This window comes from Lissotriton vulgaris, chromosome 1_1 (assembly GCF_964263255.1).
Source record: "Lissotriton vulgaris chromosome 1_1, aLisVul1.2, whole genome shotgun sequence".
NCBI classification, from domain to species: Eukaryota; Metazoa; Chordata; class Amphibia; order Caudata; family Salamandridae; genus Lissotriton; species Lissotriton vulgaris.
This window is the reverse complement of record NC_141685.1, coordinates 1545555362-1545576119: the sequence shown is the minus strand read 5'-3', so window position 1 is coordinate 1545576119 and position 20758 is coordinate 1545555362. Positions and strand designations below refer to the sequence as shown.

General features: G+C 46.5%; 1 protein-coding gene across 1 annotated transcript in view; it reads left to right on the top strand.

Moving 5' to 3' along the window:
- Nucleotides 1-20758, top strand: part of CEP290 (centrosomal protein 290) — a 1386965-nt gene that overhangs the window by 610545 nt on the left and 755662 nt on the right. The window contains exon 28 of the mRNA XM_086918001.1: nt 3887-4038. Within this exon, the coding sequence (XP_086774127.1) occupies nt 3887-4038 (152 nt within the window). The remainder of the gene's footprint in view (nt 1-3886; nt 4039-20758) is intronic.

Below are 20758 nucleotides of genomic sequence, written 5' to 3'. Positions count from 1 at the left end.
ATATCGATCAATACCGGTCAAAGGATATGCCGGCCAGGATTCGCGGGCGGTCCAGGATAGGGGTACCGGAAGCCTAAAATACTCATTCAACCATTCCTCCTTATGTCGAAGAAAGCCTAGACACACGGATGATTCATGCAAAATAGAATATTAATTGTCATCATGTTGGACGAATAAAATCCTATTTTGCATGAATCATCTGTGTGTCTGGGCTTTCTTCGACATAAGGCGGAATGGTGGACTGAATATATATATATATATATATATATATATATATATTTGCTCCCAAAACCGGCTCCTACTGAAGGACAATAAATAGAAGTTCTTTTCACTTGCAACACACCCACTTAAGGGAGATTATGACATGTTGTGATATGGAACAACGCATCCCAGAATGCTCAGTTCGATGTGGTAACGCCCACCATGGGGCCACAGAGTAAATAAAAATGGAGTTTACTCATGCAACGTGTGTTCGTGCTGCTGATGATTTCTGGCCCCGAAGAAGAAGCGTCCTGCTTTGAAACGCGTCGGCCCTCTTAAACATCCGGGATTGGCAGCAAGTGGTATGAGGACACGCCGGATGGCAGGCAAGCTGTGGAGTGCCTTCGAAATATATATATATATATATCTGAAGAGCTGCTGACACAGATTGGGTGCAACGACAAAGTTCCATCCAGCACCAAAGAAGCAGACACGAGCCCAAAGTAAGTGCAAAAAGGCTTGTAGCGTTTTATTCCTTCAAAAGTCCGCCATAACGCGTTTCACCACCGAAGTGGCTTGATCACATGACAACGTCGACAGATTTTACTGGACCTTATAAACAGCTAGCACTTTAAGCACGTGATGCAAGTGTGAGTGACATAGAAAAAAGTGTGTGATCCAACAACATTTAAGCGCTGTTTGGAAGATAGACTGCGCTTTGTGAAATACCACAAAAAATACAAAGTTGCTTTAACCAATTAATAGAAAGGCAAACAATTGAAAATGTACATCAATGCCAGTAATGTCATAAAAAAATTTTTGCATTTAAAGAAAAGAAAAGGAAAATAAAGTATTCTTTTCACAAAAATATATATCCGCATAAAATGCATGGCTTTCGGTATGAATACCCATAGAAAAATATATATATATATATAAATATAAATATGCACATGCTTGTTAAGGTATAAAAATATATATATGTATATAAAAACATATAATTTCATTGAGCCATATTTACAAATTCACATGGTCGCGTAAGTATGTCAAAATTCATATATTTACACAATGCATATTACGACATTTACTGGGCAGTTGGAAAAATCTCGGCATAATGCCGTTTGGTCAGACAAAAACCCTTCTATTGTGTTATAAGGCAGTCAATTGAAAAACACAATTGGGTACAGTTGCAAAATAGTGCGTAAAAGTGCTATAAGTGCTCAAAATATCAGTGAGAATAATTCAAAAGATGAAATACAGTTGTTAAAAAATCCTAAATGAAAAGGATTGGGTGAGAGGCAAATGGTAGTTTCATAGGGCAATTTGTGTAAGGTCTGTTTCTGATTTAAAACAAAATATAGACCTAGACGTAGGGTGCCACTAATCAATAAGGTACACCTGATGCTGATGATATGCATCTAAAGATTTGGAAAAGGATGCAGGGGGCTGGTTAACAAGAATGATAGGGATCAACAGATCTAAGTTTTCAGACATGATTTTGGAAGAAGGGATGTGACTCAAAGAAATTAATTACAGACATGTGTGTAAGTCTTCAGTGTTATTCAGACCTCCAGGGCTTTTACTGTTGAAATTTAGAATATATCTCGTTTCCAACATCCGCATAATGCGTTCCCTATCACCTCCCTGTTTAGTTTTTGGGACAGTGTCGATGACATAATAGTGGAGATCCCTCAGGTTGTTATTATGGACCTCGCGAAAATGTCTCGCCACCGGGTAGGTAGGGTCAGAGTTGTTGATAGCTCTGATATGTTGGAGTATCCTGGCACTAGCTGGTAGTTTAGTGCTCCCTACGTACCTTAGGGGGCAGGTACACTCCAAGATGTAAATGGCGTACTCTGTTTTGCAATGGAGGGATTTGGAGATCTTGATTTCCTTATTACTGAAGGCTGTACAGTAACTGGTTTTATTGATGCCATACTTACAAGCTTTGCATGTATGACATTTACTAAACCCCCGTGAGCTTTTGAGCCAATCCTTCGATGGGATAACCTCTGGGCAGTTGGAAACTAAACTATTGTGCAGAGAGATAGCTCTTTTGAAAGTGATACTGGGTTTGACTGGCATCTTATGACCAATTGTGGGATCAGAGCGTATTAGTGACCAGTTCTGGTTGATTATCTTGCTAATTGCGCCCTGTTGGATACTGTACGGCACAATAAGCCTGGCACTATCAAGTTCCGTTGGCTTAATCACAGGTGGGGTTGGGGGATTTCTGATGGCTTTAGGAACTAGAAGAAGAGTTCTATCCAGATCCTTAGTCTTGTCCATGGCAGTTTGAATAATGTGCATGGGATAACCTCTGGCGAGGAATCGCTCTTTGCATTCATGTTGTGCCATTGAGAGATCTGAGGGATTGCTGCAAATTCTTTTAATTCTCAGCATTTCCCCGTAAGGGATGCTTCGAATTAGGTGTTTGGGATGGAAGCTGGTATAATGGAGAATGGAATTACCAGCTGTTTCTTTTCTGTAAAGTTTGGTTTCTAACATGTTGTTGAGAATGTACAGTTCTACGTCTAGGAAACAAATATTAGTTGGACTTAAGGTACAGGTAAATTTTAGATTGATGTTATTAATGTTTAACAAATTAACCCATTCAAGGGCTTCCTCCCTTGTGCCTTCCCATATATATATGCCCCGCACTCCACACAGGCAAGTTGGCAAGCGGAGAATGTTGTGCTTTTAATGCTGAAATCTCACATGCCTTTGAAAAAGGAGATGGATTCTCTGAAACGCGTCAGGCAAGAGACTGGAAAAACCTCGGACTAAAATGCCTGCTTTACTGTGAAATAAATGTTGGTGTTCCAACTTGCCTGTGTGGAGTGCGCGCTCATTTGCAGGGCAAACTTTTGATGATATATATATATATATATATATATTACCTACTGGCGATAGCCAGTAGGTATATATAGTTAGGATTTTTTTTCTATGGGATTTCTAAAAATTCTATGTCATCATCAGCAGTGGATTGCGGGTGCGCGATATATAGTTAGTGCAACTAATTATATATGGAATTTCATTGGTTTTATGTCAATAAAATGTCCAGCTAACTATATATGGTCTCTAACCTATGGTTTTTTCAGCGAATTTTCAAGGTTTTGTAAATGCAAATTCCTAACTATATATGGTCTATAACCTATGTTTTTTTCAGTGAATATATATATATATATATATATATATATATATATATATATATATACATACATACATACATACATACATACATACATACATACATACATACCAGTAAAGAGTCAAAAGCCCATGTTCTGATCAGGCTACAAAGATAACAGCTCAGGTTCAAGCATCTGTCAGAGGTGCCAGTAAACTTGTAATCTGTAGTGAATTTGTAAGCTTAAATAAAATGTGTTTTCCAGGGAAACTATGTTCTTTTTTCAGATTGGAAAATTGGTTCAAATGGAAGGCTTCACTTACAGTTGATTATACTTGGATGTGGCAACTAGTATGAAATAAATGTATTAGATTCTGTTAACTTTGTTTTTAATCCCTTTGATATGATTTGCTAAAGGGCATTGTCTGATGAGAAAATGAGGAAGGTACATGCCTGACAAGCCTTGCCCATCTGCCGTTTCTTAGTTATTCCATAAAGTGATAAAATAGTAGCAACAAAACTAACACTTACTTATCCATAACTGTTTTTTTTTTTCAGTTAACTAAAATCAATCTTGAAGCACAAAAGGTTGAGCAGAGTTTGAGGGATGATCTCGCTAACAGTGTGAACAAGGCTATAAGTGATGCAGATCGAAGGAGGATAATGGAACTAGAGAAGAATGAAGCCGACCTGAAGATTGAGGCATCGAAGTAGGTGTTCAATATGACTAAATTAATTGCTGCCCTAATTGATACAGAAGAGTGCATACAGTCATTGTATTCCCATTGCATTCTTCTAGTGTGTTGTTACTGCTAGTGTGACCCTTAAGTGATGCCCTCTATCACTTTACAAGAAGGTTTCTGATGATACCTTTAACGGCAGATTCCTTTACTTTAGAATATTCCCAGGTGCCAGACTGGATCCAGAGATATTTCCAGCAATCCTTCCCACACGTGAGTAGGTGGTGCCCTGTGACTCCAAGGGTACTTCAACCGTCCCTGTAGGGATGGAGCAGAGTTGCCATTTTATGTGCTGATGCCTGTTCCCTTCCCACTACCAATTTTCTCTTTTTTTCTGGTGAATTTAAACTTTATATTGAAGACAGTGTGCCAGAGGTGTATTTCCTCCCCCCACTCCCTGCCTGAAAACCGCAGGATTCAAGACAGGCCGTGACAGCAGAAAACTGCAGACTTGCACAACATGTGCCTATTCTACTTGTAGTAAGAATACTTTATTCGGTCAAGATAACCATAGAAGTACGCACAGCAAATAACACGCAAAAAAGGAAATTTTACATGATAAAATAAGATACAACAGTAAGATAATACATCCTATAACAAGAGGATTCCACATCGAAGATTGGCAAAATTGATTAGATCATTCATAAAAATAGAGATAGATTTTCAAATAAATTCGAGCAATTATGTCAGCCCCAACACCATGGCTCTTAAGATCCAACTCCAGTGTTGAAATGTATTTAGAGACATCTCCGATAATGTTTTCTTTTTGTTTCCTCCCTCAGAAATTTAAGTGTCACATTGCACTGTCTACATACTAGCTGTCTTCAAGTAGACCGGATTCAGTGCTTTCTCGAACGCTCATATCCTGGCAGAAGAATAAAAAATGTAATCTAGTTTCTTCTGTCTGTGACTAAGCAGAGCAAATATTGCTGTCATCTACAAGGGCTTTCCATTTTGAGCATAAGGAGTGAACTGGGAGAGTTCCATAACAGAAAACTATTGCCTGGCAGTTGAAGTTGGGATATAGTCAAGAAAATCTTAAAACTTACTAAAGTTATCTGAAAGAAACACGTTAGTTATAGATTCCATACCTTAGAATTACCCCCAGGTGTCAGACTGGATCCGGAAAGTTTTTTCGTCAGTAGTACCTCTGCGCGTCAGAAGGTGGCGTTGGTTGGCTCCGCGTTAGTCATCGGCATTGTGGTCGCCGGAATGACGTCGCTGCAGCTACTTAGACGCCGCCCTCGCGCACTGATGTCAGTTCTTTTTTTTTCCGCGCCACCCAGCGCAGATCCGCGAACAGCAGTACCCCAGTCATTGTTGGAATAAGTTTTTCTCGACTTTTGTCGACTTAGTGTTTCGAGTCTTCGACTCCGGACAGGTGCACAAGGGATGCCCGGTTTGAAGACCTGCGCTTCCTGTAACCGGCTGATTTCAGTGACGGATCCGCACTTTATGTGTCTCTTTTGCCTCTAGTGCGACCACAACCCCAAGTCGTGCTCCAACTGTCAGTTGTTGACGCCGAAGGCTTTGCGGGAGTGGTCCCGAAAGCTGCTTGAACTAAGACAGTCAGCTCCTTGTCGTTTGAGGTCCCGGTCGAGAGGAAGGTCGAGGGACTGGTCGCGGAGCCATCGCCGTTCCGACAAGTCATCGAAGTCTTCGCACTCGGGTCGTGTAAGTCGAAGCATAAGAAGAAGTCGAAGAAGCATTGTCGTTCTTCGACTTCTCCTCGTCGGTCGGCCGAATAGGACGAGGACAATGGGTCGACTCCAAGCTTCCCTCCCTTTCCGGGGCCCGAAGGGACTCCCGCCCAGCTTCTTGCATTCCACGAGGCGATGCAAGTAATCTTTGGGCATAGCGGCCCGCGGGTGTGCCTTTCGGCCCCGCGGACTCAGTTGGGGGGCCTAGATCTGCGCCCCTCCTTGGATCCAGGCCTGGATCTGGATCGTGCCGGTTGACCTAATTACACCTCCGCCGGCGCTGCTTCCTCGGCACCACTACCGCGTTCGCCGCGGTCGGCTCTCCAGCCGGCATCGACCCTGGCCTCCATTCCGACGTGGACACTGAGTCAGACCGGCGCCGGTCGACGCCAGATCCGACACCGATGAGTACTTTTGTCCAGGTGTAACACCCTGGCCATTTTCAGCCTGTTTGGCAGCCAGAGGAGGGTGAAGAGGACTGAGAGGGGTCAGGTGACTCATTAACTGACCAGCTAGAGACTGAGCAGGACTGGAGAGAGGTATTGGGGGATGCCAGTGGCCTTAACACTTCACCCGACCTTGGCATGTTGTCTCTTCCTACCGTGGCTACGGAGGGGGGAGCGTTATATGCTGTGGTGTTTCGTAGGGTGACCGAGGCACTCAACCTCGAGCTTCCTACGGTGGAGGTCAGGACTGACCTTCTGACTGAGGTGCTTCAACCAGTAGTGAGCTCTTCAAAGCCCCTGCTGCCTTTCAGTGAGGCCCTCACTGACGTCCTTTTGGGCACGTGGTCCAGGCCCAACGCGGGGGCTCCCGTGGACAGGATGATCCCCCGACGCCACCGCCCGGCTCCAGGCGACCCCACTTTCCTCTCCCTACACCCCACATAGGTCCAAGCCTCCACCTCCAAAAGCGTCTTCACCGGAAAGGGAATTCAAGAAGCTGGACCACCTTGGCAAGAAAGTTTTCTCTTCCACCAGCTTAGGCCTACGGTCCTTCAACACTGCATGTCTCTTGGGTCGTTATTCACACTCTGTGTGGAATACGGTGGCGCAAGTGCTACCTCAGTGTCCAGAAGAGGCCCGGGCAGTGCTATCCCAGGCTGTTGCCGCTGGGAGAGATGCAGCATTGTTTGCAATCTGTTGTGGGCTGTGTAGGAGAGTCGGGTCTGCAATCCTATGGTCACCCCAGATTTTTGCTTTTTGCTTCACTGGTTTACGACTTTCCCTGGCTGTGGGCCTGCTAATCAGACCCACAGCCTAGCTATTCTCTCCCTAAATTGACATCCATGTACTTTAGGTGCATTTACTAATTGGTATTGGGCCACTCTTGTAAGTCCTTGTACAGTGTACCATAGGTACCCAGGGCATAAGTAAACCCAAGGCCTACCAGGTGCTGCAACATGTATTATGCCACCCCTGGCTGGCCCTCCAAATCTGACACAACTGGCTGATCAATCAGCTGGGGCAAGGTGGTGTAATCACCCTTTGCTTTAGATATAGTATACCTATATCTAAACCTAAAATGGACACATTTACTCCTATAAGTCACTCATATGGCAGGCCTTAACAATCCTGGAGGCAGAGTGCTTGGAATTAGGTGAGATAGTGCTCTGGCATGAGCTGAGCCTGTCTACAGCTTTCGGAACGAAGTCCTTTAGCTGTTTCCATGATAACGCTATACCATATACTCTTAAGTGCATTATAACCTCGCGGTTATTGCTAACTTTGGCATAGCATTATCAAAACATGTCGAGTAAGGTGTCATACGAATTGGAATACTACCCCCTCGCCAGTTCTGGTGACGGGGGTATCATTCCTCCCTTCTAAAGGGACACGACATGTATGTAACTGTGAACCCCAGTTAAAGTTAACTCGTGCCTCAGCATCACAAAATGGATAATGCCACCACAGACACAAGTCTGACCTCCTGCTGCTGGGAGTCCTTATACCGAGGGAGGCCTGGACAAAGGATTTCCTGCCTTGGGAGGTGCTAGCACCACCCCAGACAGGATTTTGTGTATTAGGTAGGACAAGGCTGAAAGGAATGAGACATGCCTGGGGCACAAAAGGTGCCCTGTGCATACACCGGCTCAAACCAGTGGCTGGGGCACTCCAGCCCCAGCTCTGGTGCGAAACCGGACAAAGGATAGGGGGTGTAACCACCTTCCTTCCTGGTCCCACCCATAGGAGGGACCTAGTGATAGTGCAGCCCCCTTTAGCAGGATAAAGGTAGGAGCTGGTCCCATTCCAAATCAGATTAATCCTGACTTGAAAACTTTACAAGAAGAAACTCTGGACTTCGGCATTCTGCTACAGAAGACTGAAGAAATCTCTCTTGTGGGCAAGGAGTGTCCACCCTGCACAAGCAGGCACCATCAAGAGTCCAGCGGCTTCACTTTTTCGTCTTCCCTCGAGGATCCAGACTTCAGAGCCCGACGAGACCCGGACTCCCAGACCTCTCCGACCTCTACCTACATCTGCAGCACAGCTGAGATCCGTGGGTGCGACGAGACACGTGGGACCGGCCATCTTGGAGGAACTGCACTTCGCTTCCAGCACGACTTCTGAGGTATCCTAGACGAAGTGCTTTGGGGACTGAGAAGCCCCAGCCCCGAGCAGCTCCTGCACCGAACACCAGCCCTCCAGCAGCCACGAGATCTGCGTGGGGCCCTTCTGCCTGTTTGCTGCTCGACGCGTTGTCTGGTCACTTGCCGGCTGGCTAGTGGCCTCCTGGACGACGATCCACGACATCAACACCGCTGGTCTGGTTGCTCCAGACTGGCCCTTGCTCCCCTGCAAAGGAGAAGCACCCCGGACCCTCCTGGTCCGCACCAGACGCCTTTTCCACTCACCGTGTGGGTTGCCTTTGCCAAGGCCTGTTGATGCCGAATCCGGAACCAACACCGCCAACAGCGAGAGCCTGCGTGGGACAGCTTGTGCCTCCATCCTGGTCGTTGAAGACACCTCCTGGTCCACGTGGCTGCGGAGTCGAGCGTCGCGACGACAGCATCTGGTTCTTTCCTGGTTCCACTCCAGTCACTGGCTAGTGACTTTGAACATTGTCCCCTCTGCTTTCAGGTCTTCAGCATTCCTGATCCACCCTTGGATCACACCGGACATCTTCCTCCTGGTCGCCTGCATCGTCTTTTTATTCAGGCTCCATAGACTTCAACGCAGAAACCCGACATAACTTCGCACCTATGCACCCGCAGTCCGTGGGTGAGGTAACAAGAGCATTTCGGTGCTCAAGGGTAGATTGACTCTCCTAGTGTCCAGATTCACAGTCGTTTTAGTCCTAACTAGTCAGGATTGTCCGTACTCACCTTTTTCTTGAACTATACTGTCCATAGACATTGTTACGCATCTCGCGTGTGAGTTCACACTCTGCACACGTGTTCCGTGGGCCTCCTATTACTTACCTTAAGTTAGGGTATTGTAGTCCCAGCGATCCTACAGCCTCTCAACAGCTCCATTCCTTGTATCGACTTTCTTATACCACTTGTTTAGTATATGGTTTCTTGCGCCCCTAGGGCAACATTGTAACTTGTGCAACTTAACGTATTTTTCTTAAGAGTCTTGTCATGTGCTTAGCCCTCTGACCTCATAAAGAGTTCAGAGGTGTTTGTTAGTTAATAAATATCTTGTTTATTTTCATAACTACCTGTGTGGTGTCCTTTCATTTGGTAGTCAAGGGGTTATATGTGGTAAAACAGCTGGTTTCACATGCCAAAAGAGTTTAGCCTAAGACTGCTTTGTCCATGCTACCATTAGGATAGCTGGTCTATAAGGTTAACTTACAACCAATCACCATAAGGATTGTTTGGACTGATACAAGGTGATCACTAGAACTAGTGAGCATCATATATCGGGCCAACTTCTCACGGGCTGGACACCGCCGACTTTCTGGGCAGGACCATTTCAACGTCTGTAGCGATTTGCTGCTATGCCTGGATGAGGTCTACTGGCTTTTGAGGGGATGTCCAGAACACTCTGATAGATGTGCCTTTTGATGGCCGTCGCCTTTTTGGTGAGAAAGCAGACAATGCCCTAGAGCGATGCAAGGACTCGCGGGCTACAGCCAAGTCCTTGGGCCTCTCCTCCCATCCGGTGCAGTCTGATTTTCACCCCTTTCGTATCTACAGAAGGGGTGCCTTGCCACGTCCCACCTAGGGCTATAGGCCGCAGCAAGTTACCCAGTCAGGGTATGTGGAAACAACCGGCGAGGATCCAGGGGCCAGAGGGCGGCCAAGTCCACCAACCCCTTTCTGCAGCAGGCTACAAACCCAACTAGGCCGTCCTTTCAGGCCCATCAAACGCCAGTGAGCGTCATGATTCGCCATCACCTCCCCTACTGGCGCACCATCACTTCGGACAGGTGGGTTTTGCAAATAGTCAGAAGGGTCTTCTCCCTCCCTTTCGTGACTACCCCTCCAGCCATGCCACCGCAATTCCATTGCATGTCGGAGGATCACCTGGCCCTTCTCCAGCAGGAAGTTACGGCTCTCTAAGCCAAGGGAGCCATTGAGCTCATCCCTGTCCCAGAAGTAGGTTGTGGTTGTTACTCCCACTACTTTCTGGTTCCCAAGAAGGACAAGGGCCTGCGTCCTATCTTTGACCTCAGGGACGTTAATTGCTTCCTCCGGAAGGAGAGGTTCAAAAAGTTGACTCTTGCTCAGGTCTTGTCTAACATCGACTCGCAAGACTGCGGGACTTTCAGGACGCTTACTTACCCATCCCCGTCCTGCCGGCCCACCGGCGTTACCTGCCGTTCACGGTAGGCCACAAGCACTTTCAGTTTACCGTGCTCCCCTTTGGCCTCACCAGCGCCCCTCGGGTGTTCAACAAAGTGATGGCGGTGGTCAAAGCTTATCTGCACAGATCAGAGGTTTCAGTCTTCCCCTATCTCAATGACTGGTTGCTCTAGGCAGTCGTATCCCACCTCCAGACTACAGCCGACCTCCTGCATATGCTGGGGTTCTCCAATGTGCCGAAGTCGCACCTGATTCCCTTTCAGAAGCTCCTCTTCATCAGAGCGGTTCTTGACACACTGAGGTACCGGGTTTTTATGGACCCGGCGGTGCCAGGGGAACACCCAAAGACCTCTTGAGTTCTTTCTGTTTCGGACCACAGAAACACAGAGTCTTCTAGGTGATGTCAAGGATCGAGTTTATTGGCTGCAACCAGTAACGGGTATCCTAGAAGTACAACAGCATATAGCGCATGTATGTTCTCAGGAGACTGCTCGTTTTACAGAACCAGCCTTCTCTTTTTATACACAAATATCAGCTTCAGGCAAGAATTCCTAGGTTTACAGTTTGGCCATATACATATTTTCACTACAAAGAAAAAGCAGAGTCATGATGACAAGTCCACATTTCAATTTGTCAAGTTCGTGATAGATTACCCAGCAAGGTCCAGAACTTCCATCAGATATCGACGAACCCCCAATAAAATCGGTCACCTCCTCCTTGTAAAACTAGTCATAAAGAAGAAGCGGGGACAGGTGTGTGTGTGATTAAGCGTAGCTTGTATGCGATGAATGGTTTATGACTTGTTGTGCTTTGATGCTAATCTCGCTCGGCCATTGGGATGGGGACTGCCCGAACAGGTTTGGCTTGAGGCAGTGGAGTCAGCTCGCCCAGGTCACAGAGGAGTCAGCAAAGGTGTACGTGTCCTTTTAGATCGAATTCGGCCTTGGTCATTTTGACTATGTAAGGGCAATCACAAAATGGATGCCGCTCACAAAATGGAACCCGAGGGTTCAAGACAGAATCTATGATTTAAGGGTGATTTCGTCACTCAATCATGACGCAAATGCATAGGTATAATGTCCCAATCATTACTGGTCTGCCAATACCAAATTCGTCATGGTATGATTATATTTTTGACACGAGTGTAGAGCTTTGGTACCACATAATAGCAGGGTCCAGAATTTTCAGTACCACAGACCCTCCTTTTGCCCTTATATAGGCAATAACCTATACTCATGCTAATCTGAGTCTAGGTCAGTATTCATAAAGTCATTGAGATGCTGTTGTAGCATCATCCTATTACTCAGGCACAGTCTCAGCCTCAGAGTCAGCAATTCCCTCCTGGACCCACCGGTCATAAGGCAGAGGCAGTGGGACCCTCTTACAATGGGTGCCGTGCACCCAGTTCTTCTTGCCGTGGACACGTACTGCAGAGCGGGTAGCCAGCAATACTTGGGAGGGTCCGGACCAGCAAAGCTGCTCGTTCTTGGTTCGCTGGAAGTTGCGCACCAGGACCCAGGTGTCAGGTTCAATTGTGTGGCCTGGATCATCAGACGCTGGCGGGGAAGAACTGTGGACCTGTTGGTGTAAAACACGCAATTTAGTCGTCAATTAGTACAGATAGTCAAGCAGTACAGGATGCTCTATTTCACTGAACCTTGTGGGCCTTGGCACTCCCCATATGTTGGCCGTGCGGCCGAACACAATTTCATGTGGACTAAGTCCCACTCTAGAGTGAACAGTCATTCTTGTCGATAGGAGTGCCAAGGGCAGGGCGTCAGGCCACATGAGACCTGCGCTTGCTTGAATCTCGGCCAATTTCAACTTTAGAGTGCCGTTGTAGCGATGACCAGCTGGAGTTGGGGTTCCCCTACCAGGATTGTACTTCAGACACACCATACAGTTCTTGACCACATTCTCTGCACATTTAGGGATTCCACTATTCTGCCATACTGGAGCCAACAACTTACAGATACCTTTCACACGGATGTGAGCCATTCCATGAGCCATTGTCACCACTGCAAGCACATACGCATCGGGTAACAACCATCTCTGATGCTCTGACAATTCAATCCAGCAACCATTCGCATCCAATCTACCCTTTCTTTCTCTCCATTCATTCACCTCTTTCTCTGTGGCTTCGGCTTGGATGGACTTCACACTCTTAATCCACACTCTCAATCGTGTCTTCACACATACCCACATCACCAATCCATCTCCCAGGACCTGCAACATACATTCGACTCATCACGTTCCTTGCAGTCTCTTTTGCAACTTCATCTGCAAACGCATTCCCACGACCAACATCATCCCTCACCTTTTTGTGTGCACTGCATTTCACAATCGCAACTTGTAGTGGCAAGGTCAGTGACTCGAGAAGCTCATTTACTAACTGGCCATGTTGGATCTTTGTACCATGTGACGTCAAGAACCCACGTTCACGCCACAATCGTCCAAAACTGTGAGCCACGCCAAAGACGTATTGGCTGTCCGTGTACACATTCACTCATTTTCCTTTTGCCAACACACATGCTCTTGTAAGTGCAATTAATTCTGCTGCTTGCGCAGAATTGTGTGGGATACGTGCAGCTTCAACAATCGTATGCAATGTCGTTACAGCATAGGCTGCAGTCGTATCACCATTCGGCAACTTGAAACACGAACCATCAACCCATAAAGTATCATTACATTCAGGAAGAGGAGTGTCCTGTAAATCTACTCTCCCTTTTGTCTCTTCTTCTGTCCTAAGACAGCAGTCATGTTTTTCGACCTCATCTGTCTCAACTGGAATGGGCAATAACGTGGCTGGGTTTAGTGTGTCACACCTCTTTATGTGTATGTGACTCGCTAACAGTGTCAGCTCATAACTTGACAATCAAGCACTAGTGAAGTGCTGTGTCCTTGTTCTGTTTAACAGAATGTCTACTGCATGTGGGACCCTGACGATTAGCGTATTGTTCATTACTAACCCAGCAGACTGTCGAATACAGTCAGCTGCTGCTGCAGTGGCCCTCAAGCAACTTGGCAATGCCTTAGCTACCGGATCTAGAGTTGCTGAAAAGTACACGCATGGACGCTGTTTATCCCCAAAGGACTGTGTCAGGACTGATAATGCACAACCTACCTTCTCATGGACGTATAATGTAAAAGGCTTACTGTAGTCAGGGTTACCCAACACAGGAGCCGAACACAATGCATCACGCAATTCGTAAACACTTTTCTGACACTCTTCAGACCACGGTGTATCCTTACAAGTTAATGCCACCAAAGGTTTGGCCAACAAGGAGAAATTCGGTATCCATTGTCTGCAATATGATGTAATGCCCAAGAAAGCACGCACTTCTCTCTGTGTCCTTGGGACACTCAATTTTGCAATTGCCTGTATTCTCTCTGGGGTCAGCTTCCTTCCCTCCTTCGATAAGATGTGACCTAAGTAGGTCACTTCTTGTCGACAATATTGAAGTTTTGATAGAGAGACTTTGTGGAGCAGATCACATAAATGACGCAACAATGACAAAGTGGCTTGCTTGCAAATCTCCTCAGTATCTGCAGTGACCAGAAAATCATCTACATACTGAATAAGTGTCGCGCCATCGGGTAAAACAATCATGTCAAGCTGTGATTTCAGAGCCTGACTGAATATCGATGGACTTTCACAGTAGCCCTGAGGAGCGCGTTTGAAGCGGAAACTTCGGCCTCCTAAATTGAAGCCAAAAATATCTCTGCTCTCTTCGGCAATCGGGATGCTGAAGAAAGCATTCTTCAGGTCAATCACCGTGAACCAAGTGGCTGAAGCTGGAACCATAGTCAATAGGGCAGTGATATCAGGAACAACTGGAAACTGTGGCACAACAATCTTGTTCACTTCTCTAAGATCAATCACAAACCTATAGACAGGTGATTGGGAAGGATCAGTACGCTTCAAAACCGTCAGGACAGGACTATTGCAAATGTTGCCTCTTCAATAACATCTTTCTCAATCAGATCATAAATAATTGCTAACAACGCCTTTTTGCCTTCGCTAGAGATCTTGTATTAGGGAGTACGTGGCAGCCTAACATTGGCTCTCAATGTTATTACATATGGCGCTATTTCCAAAAGACCCACATCATTAGAGCCAGTAGCCCAAAGTATATCTGGAAGAGAAGACAATTCTGTTGGAAGTTTCTCCCTTGACAAATACATTGGAGAAACCACTTTCTTACCCAGTGTAAGTTGTACTCCCGAAGGAGAACAGTACAAAGTCGCATAAAGTCTCTTTAACAGATCCAATCCCAACAAGTTTTCACCACAACCTGTTGTAAGAATGAGGGGTGCTTCTAATTCACATGGCCCAACAGAAAGGGACATAGGACTAGAAATCGGGTTTCTAACCGGGGCGCCAGAAAAACCTACTGAAACGTTCATTTCGCCAGACAAAGGTGCGCCAGGGAGCTTTGAGTGCATGATAGAACTCTTTGTAGCACCAGTATCCAACAGAAAAGGCTCTGACACACCTGATGAAATCACCTCAACATTAGGTCCATTCTGATCTACTGGAACTGAAACAACTCCCTCTCTTTGTCCATGGCTGTCCTAGCAATCGTTACCCTCATTCTCGTTTTCTGCATAGTAGTCATCAGCATAGTACTGAGCTGTCCTAGAAAACGCATTATTCTGTTGGTCAAAACTATTCATAGAATTCTGAGGCGGGAAAGAAGGAGCATTCTGGGGGAAGTTTCCATGACCCCTACCTCTAGGGGCGTGTTGAACACCTCGCCCTCTTGCACCAGTAACACCATTCATACGTCGTAACAAAGCCAGACAACTATTCTTGAAATGACCCTCTTCCTTGCAATACGCACACTGATTCGGTCCATACGGTAAACGCTGTTGAGAAGACTCGTTTCTTTGTGAGTTTCTCGAATACTGCTGAGGTTGCTGATAATCGTGCTGACTAGCAGTACGAGGCGGATAAGCTTGCTGGAGATGGACTTTACTTTTCAAGTCTTTAGTCTTTTTATCTGCCTTCTCTAGCTTATCTTTGCGTCTATTCTCATAGTACTGGGCTGTAGCTAAAATCTGTGCTGACGTGGAAACAGCCCAAGCACTTTCTGAATCTTTCAACTTATTACATAGTTCAGGAAGCAAATTATGTACAAACTTGTCAACAAACAATATCCTGACCACTATGATCAACGAAGGTCTCTTCAAACCGCGTGAAGAAGTCAGACACATTTTCATCTTTCTTCTGCTTGCACGCAGACAACTTGTCCCAATTCACACGCAATTCGGGCATCAAAGTCTTCATATACGTAATAATTCTACCAGGAAGTTCTGCTACCAAAGGCTCGGGCTTAGAGTCACTAATTTGTCTAGCATCAGCAGCAGTAATATTAACCCATGTATCACCTAACTCTTGGTCATGATCTGCATGACAAATCTTTCCCCATAAAGGCTAAATTCATGATGCAGGAGCTGGCAGTCTGTGATAACTCCTTATAATATCCTGCAGGATTTTTACGGGGATCAGGCAATGTCTGCTTGAGCGCTAAAACCTCAGATCTTTTCCAGGGAACATGTACCCATACACGCTGAAAATGCGGCGGAATGGCTGGATTCGCATTTGCATCACCTTCCCTCCAAACTGCGGGAACCTCTCTCATGGGATACTGTCGCGCTTTTTTCCTACCTGGCATGTCATGCTCAGAAAGTGATCGAGAATTGCTTCCTTTACTCCTATAAGACAACAACGTCTCAATCGCTTGTTCTACATCGGCACCCACAATCATGCCTTCTGCGAACTTGAACCGTACACGGAATAATTCAGGCATGTCGTGCTCTGGATCATTTCCCCTCAAATCTTCACGGAGATATACACACATCTGTTCAAATACATATCTCTGTGTAGATGCTTCCCACTGACGGAAGACTTCCATAATGGACTGAACATCATATTTTACTGTATTGGTAACCCATTTACGTGCTAACTCATTCAGTACTTCTCTCTCTTGATAGTCAGGCAGTCGACTCCGCAACTGTCTGCGTTCTGTGTTAGGGGTTGTATTAGGCGACCCAAAGAAAGGTGGGAAAAGACCAGTAACAGTGTTTGCTACTCTCTGCCGAACAGAAGGAGAAGTTGACGGAAAGGCAGAAACGCCAGAAAAGACAGGCTGATGTAAAGCAGAAGTCGAGGCAGTAGCAGAAAGAGTATTAGGATAAGCAGTTGGAGCAGTAGGCGAAGTCGTAGAAAAAGCAGATGGAGTATGTAGCAAAGGCGGCGGCCCTTGAGAGGGCTGCGCCGGAGGAGTAGAAACCAGCTGAAGAGGAGCTGGTGATTGTATTAGAACCTGTTGTCCAACAATAGGGGGTTGTGCAACTAAAGGTTGTTGTGGTGCGGTAGCACTGCGCATATGGAGGTAGAGAACTCAGTAAATGGGACATTAAAGGATCCTTCTCAGGTGTCTCTTTTGATCCTTGTCCTTTACGTGGCAACACTGGGTAGCATTTATCTACTGCTAACTTCCTACTTCTAATCGTTTGTTCACTCTCTTGCTCTTCCTCATTATCCCTGAATGCAATGGCAGCTTGTACCATCGACATACCTCGTTTATTTTTCTTTGCTAATTTCATTTCTTTCTGTTTGGCTTCTTTGCGCCATAGGCGAAAGGAGTCAAACATCGCCGGCCGGGCTTTCTTCTTAAACAGTTTCACCTCTAGATTATCTAAAATTTCTGTGTCAAAACTACCAGATTGAGGCCATTTTAAGACACCATCGTTTCTGGTGTATCGGATCCACACTTCATTATATGTGATAGGGCCTACGCCATGCTTCACATAGAGCTCATATGTTGGAGTTCCAATCGGAGGAACCGGACACGAATCCTCTAATCGGGAATCCCTATTACAACAAAGACACAACAAGTTTCCAAGTCTGCTAAGACCAGGCATCTTCGCTCTCTAGTCTAGCTTCAAACTTCAAAGGATTATCAAATACGATAGTCTCGTGAATACACGAGTCCCTCAGCTTTGGCGCTTGCAAGTTCCAAATCAAAGCGTATCTCAAGGATACCAAAACTAAGAATCAAACTAAGGACTGGGAGACGCTCCACTTATACTTAACTGAAGTATCGAAGATCGATGACGTCACTAGAAGACTCGTCTATCGTTTCGCTCTACCAAGCATCAATGGGTCCAAAACAGTGCGATAGTCAGGGCAGCAGTCCTTCGTAGCCGTCGGGACGCGGGGAACCTCGCAGCAAAGACCTTCGGAACCACGTCGACATACAGGGGTCGCTGAAGTGGCTGGCCGTCCTCTGGAATTTTCACACAAAGCTCCTCACGAACATCTGGCTTGGACCGACACCGCTTGATACCGCCCCGAGTTGGGCGCCAACTGAGGTACCGGGTTTTTATGGACCCGGCGGTGCCGGGGGAACACCCAAAGATCTCTTGAGTTCTTCCTGTTTCGGACCACAGAAACACAGAGTCTTCTAGGTGATGTCAAGGATCAAGTTTATTGGCTGCAACCAGTAACCGGTATCCTAGAAGTACAACAGCATATAGCGCATGTATGTTCTCAGGAGACTGCTCGTTTTTACAGAACCAGCCTTCTCTTTTTATACACAAATATCAGCTTCAGGCAAGAATTCCTAGGTTTACAGTTTGGCCATATACATATTTTCACTACAAAGAAAAAGCAGAGTCATGATGACAAGTCCACATTTCAGTTTGTCCAGTTCGTGATAGATTACCCAGCAAGGTCCAGAACTTCCATCAGATATTGACGAACCCCCAATAAAATAGGCCACCTCCTCCTTGTAAAACTAGTCATAAAGAAGAAACGGGGACAGGTGTGTGTGTGTGATTAAGCGTAGCTTGTATGCGATGAATGGTTTATGACATGTTGTGCTTTGATGCTAATCTCGCTCGGCCATTGGGATGGGGAATGCCCGAACAGGTTTGGCTTGAGGCAGTGGAGTCAGCTCGCCCAGGTCACAGAGGAGTCAGCAAAGGTGTACGTGTCCTTTTAGATCGAATTCGGCCTTGGTCATTTTGACTATGTAAGGGCAATCACAAAATGGATGCCGCTCACAAAATGGAACCAGAGGGTTCAAGACCAAAACTATGATTTAAGGGTGATTTCGTCACTCAATCATGACGCAAATGCATAGGTATAATGTCCCAATCATTACCGGTCTGCCGATACCAAATTCGTCATGGTATGATTATATTTTTGACACGAGTGTAGAGCTTTGGTACCACATAATAGCAGGGTCCAGAATTTTCAGTACCACAACAACACAGTTTCGGGGATATTCGGGCTATGATTCAGATCTTTCAGCCTCTGTCCCGGTTTAATCAGAATGACCCTGAGGGTGCTGGATCTCATGGCCTCCTGCATCCTGCTGATCGATCATGCCAGGTGGCATATGCGGGATCTGCAGTGGGACAGTGTGAGAAGTTGGCCTGGTATATGGTGTTCACTATTCTAGTGATCACCTTGCACCAGTCCAAACAACCCTTATGGTGATGGTTGTAAGTCAACCTTATAGACCAGCTATCCTAGTGGTAGCGTGGACAGAACAGTCTTAGGCTAAAAAACTCTTGAGGGCGTGTAAAGCCAGCTGTTTTACCTTATCTAACCCCTTGAATATAAAATGAAAGGACACCACACAGGATATATATATAAAATATATATGTATTTATTTCCAACACACTCCTCTGAACTCTTTATGAGGTCAGAGGCCAAAGCACATAACAAGACACTTAGTTGATGTACGTTAAGTTGCACAATTTACGGTTAGGCCCTAGGGGCGAAGCAAACCATTTACTAAGAAAGTGGTATAAGTACCACGTCACGGGAAAAGGAAAGGCCTAGGGCCTAGGGAATCGCTGGGGCTACACTGTCTCAACAATAGTTTAGAAGTAGGAGGCCCACAGGCGGCGCGTGCAGTGTCTTTACACACACGCGGGATTCAATGCAAAGTCAATGGGAACTTAGAAGTTAGATATAGAAGGATTTAGGAACCTTCCAGTTGAGCTAGGAGGAAACAACTAGAGACTTAGACACTTGGATAGTCAATACCCTTGGGAGCACCGAAGTACTCACGTTACCTCACCCACGGACGGCGGGTGCATAGGTGTGAAGATATGTCGGGTTTCGTTGTTGGAGCCTATGGAGACCTGAAGAAAGATGCTGCAGGCAACCAGGAGGAAGATGTCCGGGTGGATCCAAGGGTGGATCGAGGATGAAGAGGGCCTGAAAGTAGAGGGGACAGTGTCTGGGTCACTAGCTAGCGACCGGGTGGAACCAGGAAGGAACCAGACGACGTTGAGGAGCAGTCAGGTGCTGTCTTGAAGCTTGTCTTGGCAGCCACCTGGACCAGGAGGCTTCGACGAAGACCAGGTGCTGGAGACGGGCTGTCCCACGAAGGATCTCGCAGATGGAGGGGTCGACTTCTGGATTCGAGTCGACAAGCCTTGGCAAAGGCAACCCACGCAGAGTACACAGAGGGCTTCTGGTGCAGACCAGCAAGCTCTGGGGTGCCTCACCTTTGCAGGGAGGCAAGGGCCAGTCTGGAGCAACCAGGCCAGCGATGTGGTTCAAACGGATTGTCATCACAGAGGCTGCCAGCAACCAGCCAACGCGTCGAGCAGAACAAGCGCAGAAGGGCCCCACGCAGGAATCGTGGAGTGTGGGGGGCTGATCTTCTTCCAGATGGAGCTCGGGATCGGGGCTTCTCAATCCCCAGTGCACAGCTTCGAGGGTACCTCAGGAGCTGCACAGGTAGCAAGTTGCAGGTTTTTTAAGATGTCCGGTCCAACGAGTCTCGTCGCCTCTCCGCGGATCTCAGCTATGCTGCAGTCGTGAAGAGAGGGTCAGAGAGGTCTGGAAGTCTGGGTCTTGTCAGGCTCTGTGCTCGGGTTCCGGCGGGAACGTCGACAAAGCAAGCCGTTGATTTGCTGGATGGTGCCTGGTTGCCCAGGGTGGTGACTCCTTGGCCACAAGGGAGATTCTTCAGTCTTCAGCTTCAGCAGAATGTCGAAGGTCCAGAGTTTCGTTTCAAGTTTTCAGTCAGGATCAAATCTAAAGTCTCATGACTCAGCTCCTACCTTTATACTACTAAAAGGGGCTGGATTGCTGACAAGGTCCCTCCTGTGGGTGGGACCAGGAAGGGGGTGGTTACATCCCCTCTCCTTTGTTCAGTTTTGCACCAGAGCTGGGGCTGGAGTGCCCCAGCAACCGGTTTGAACT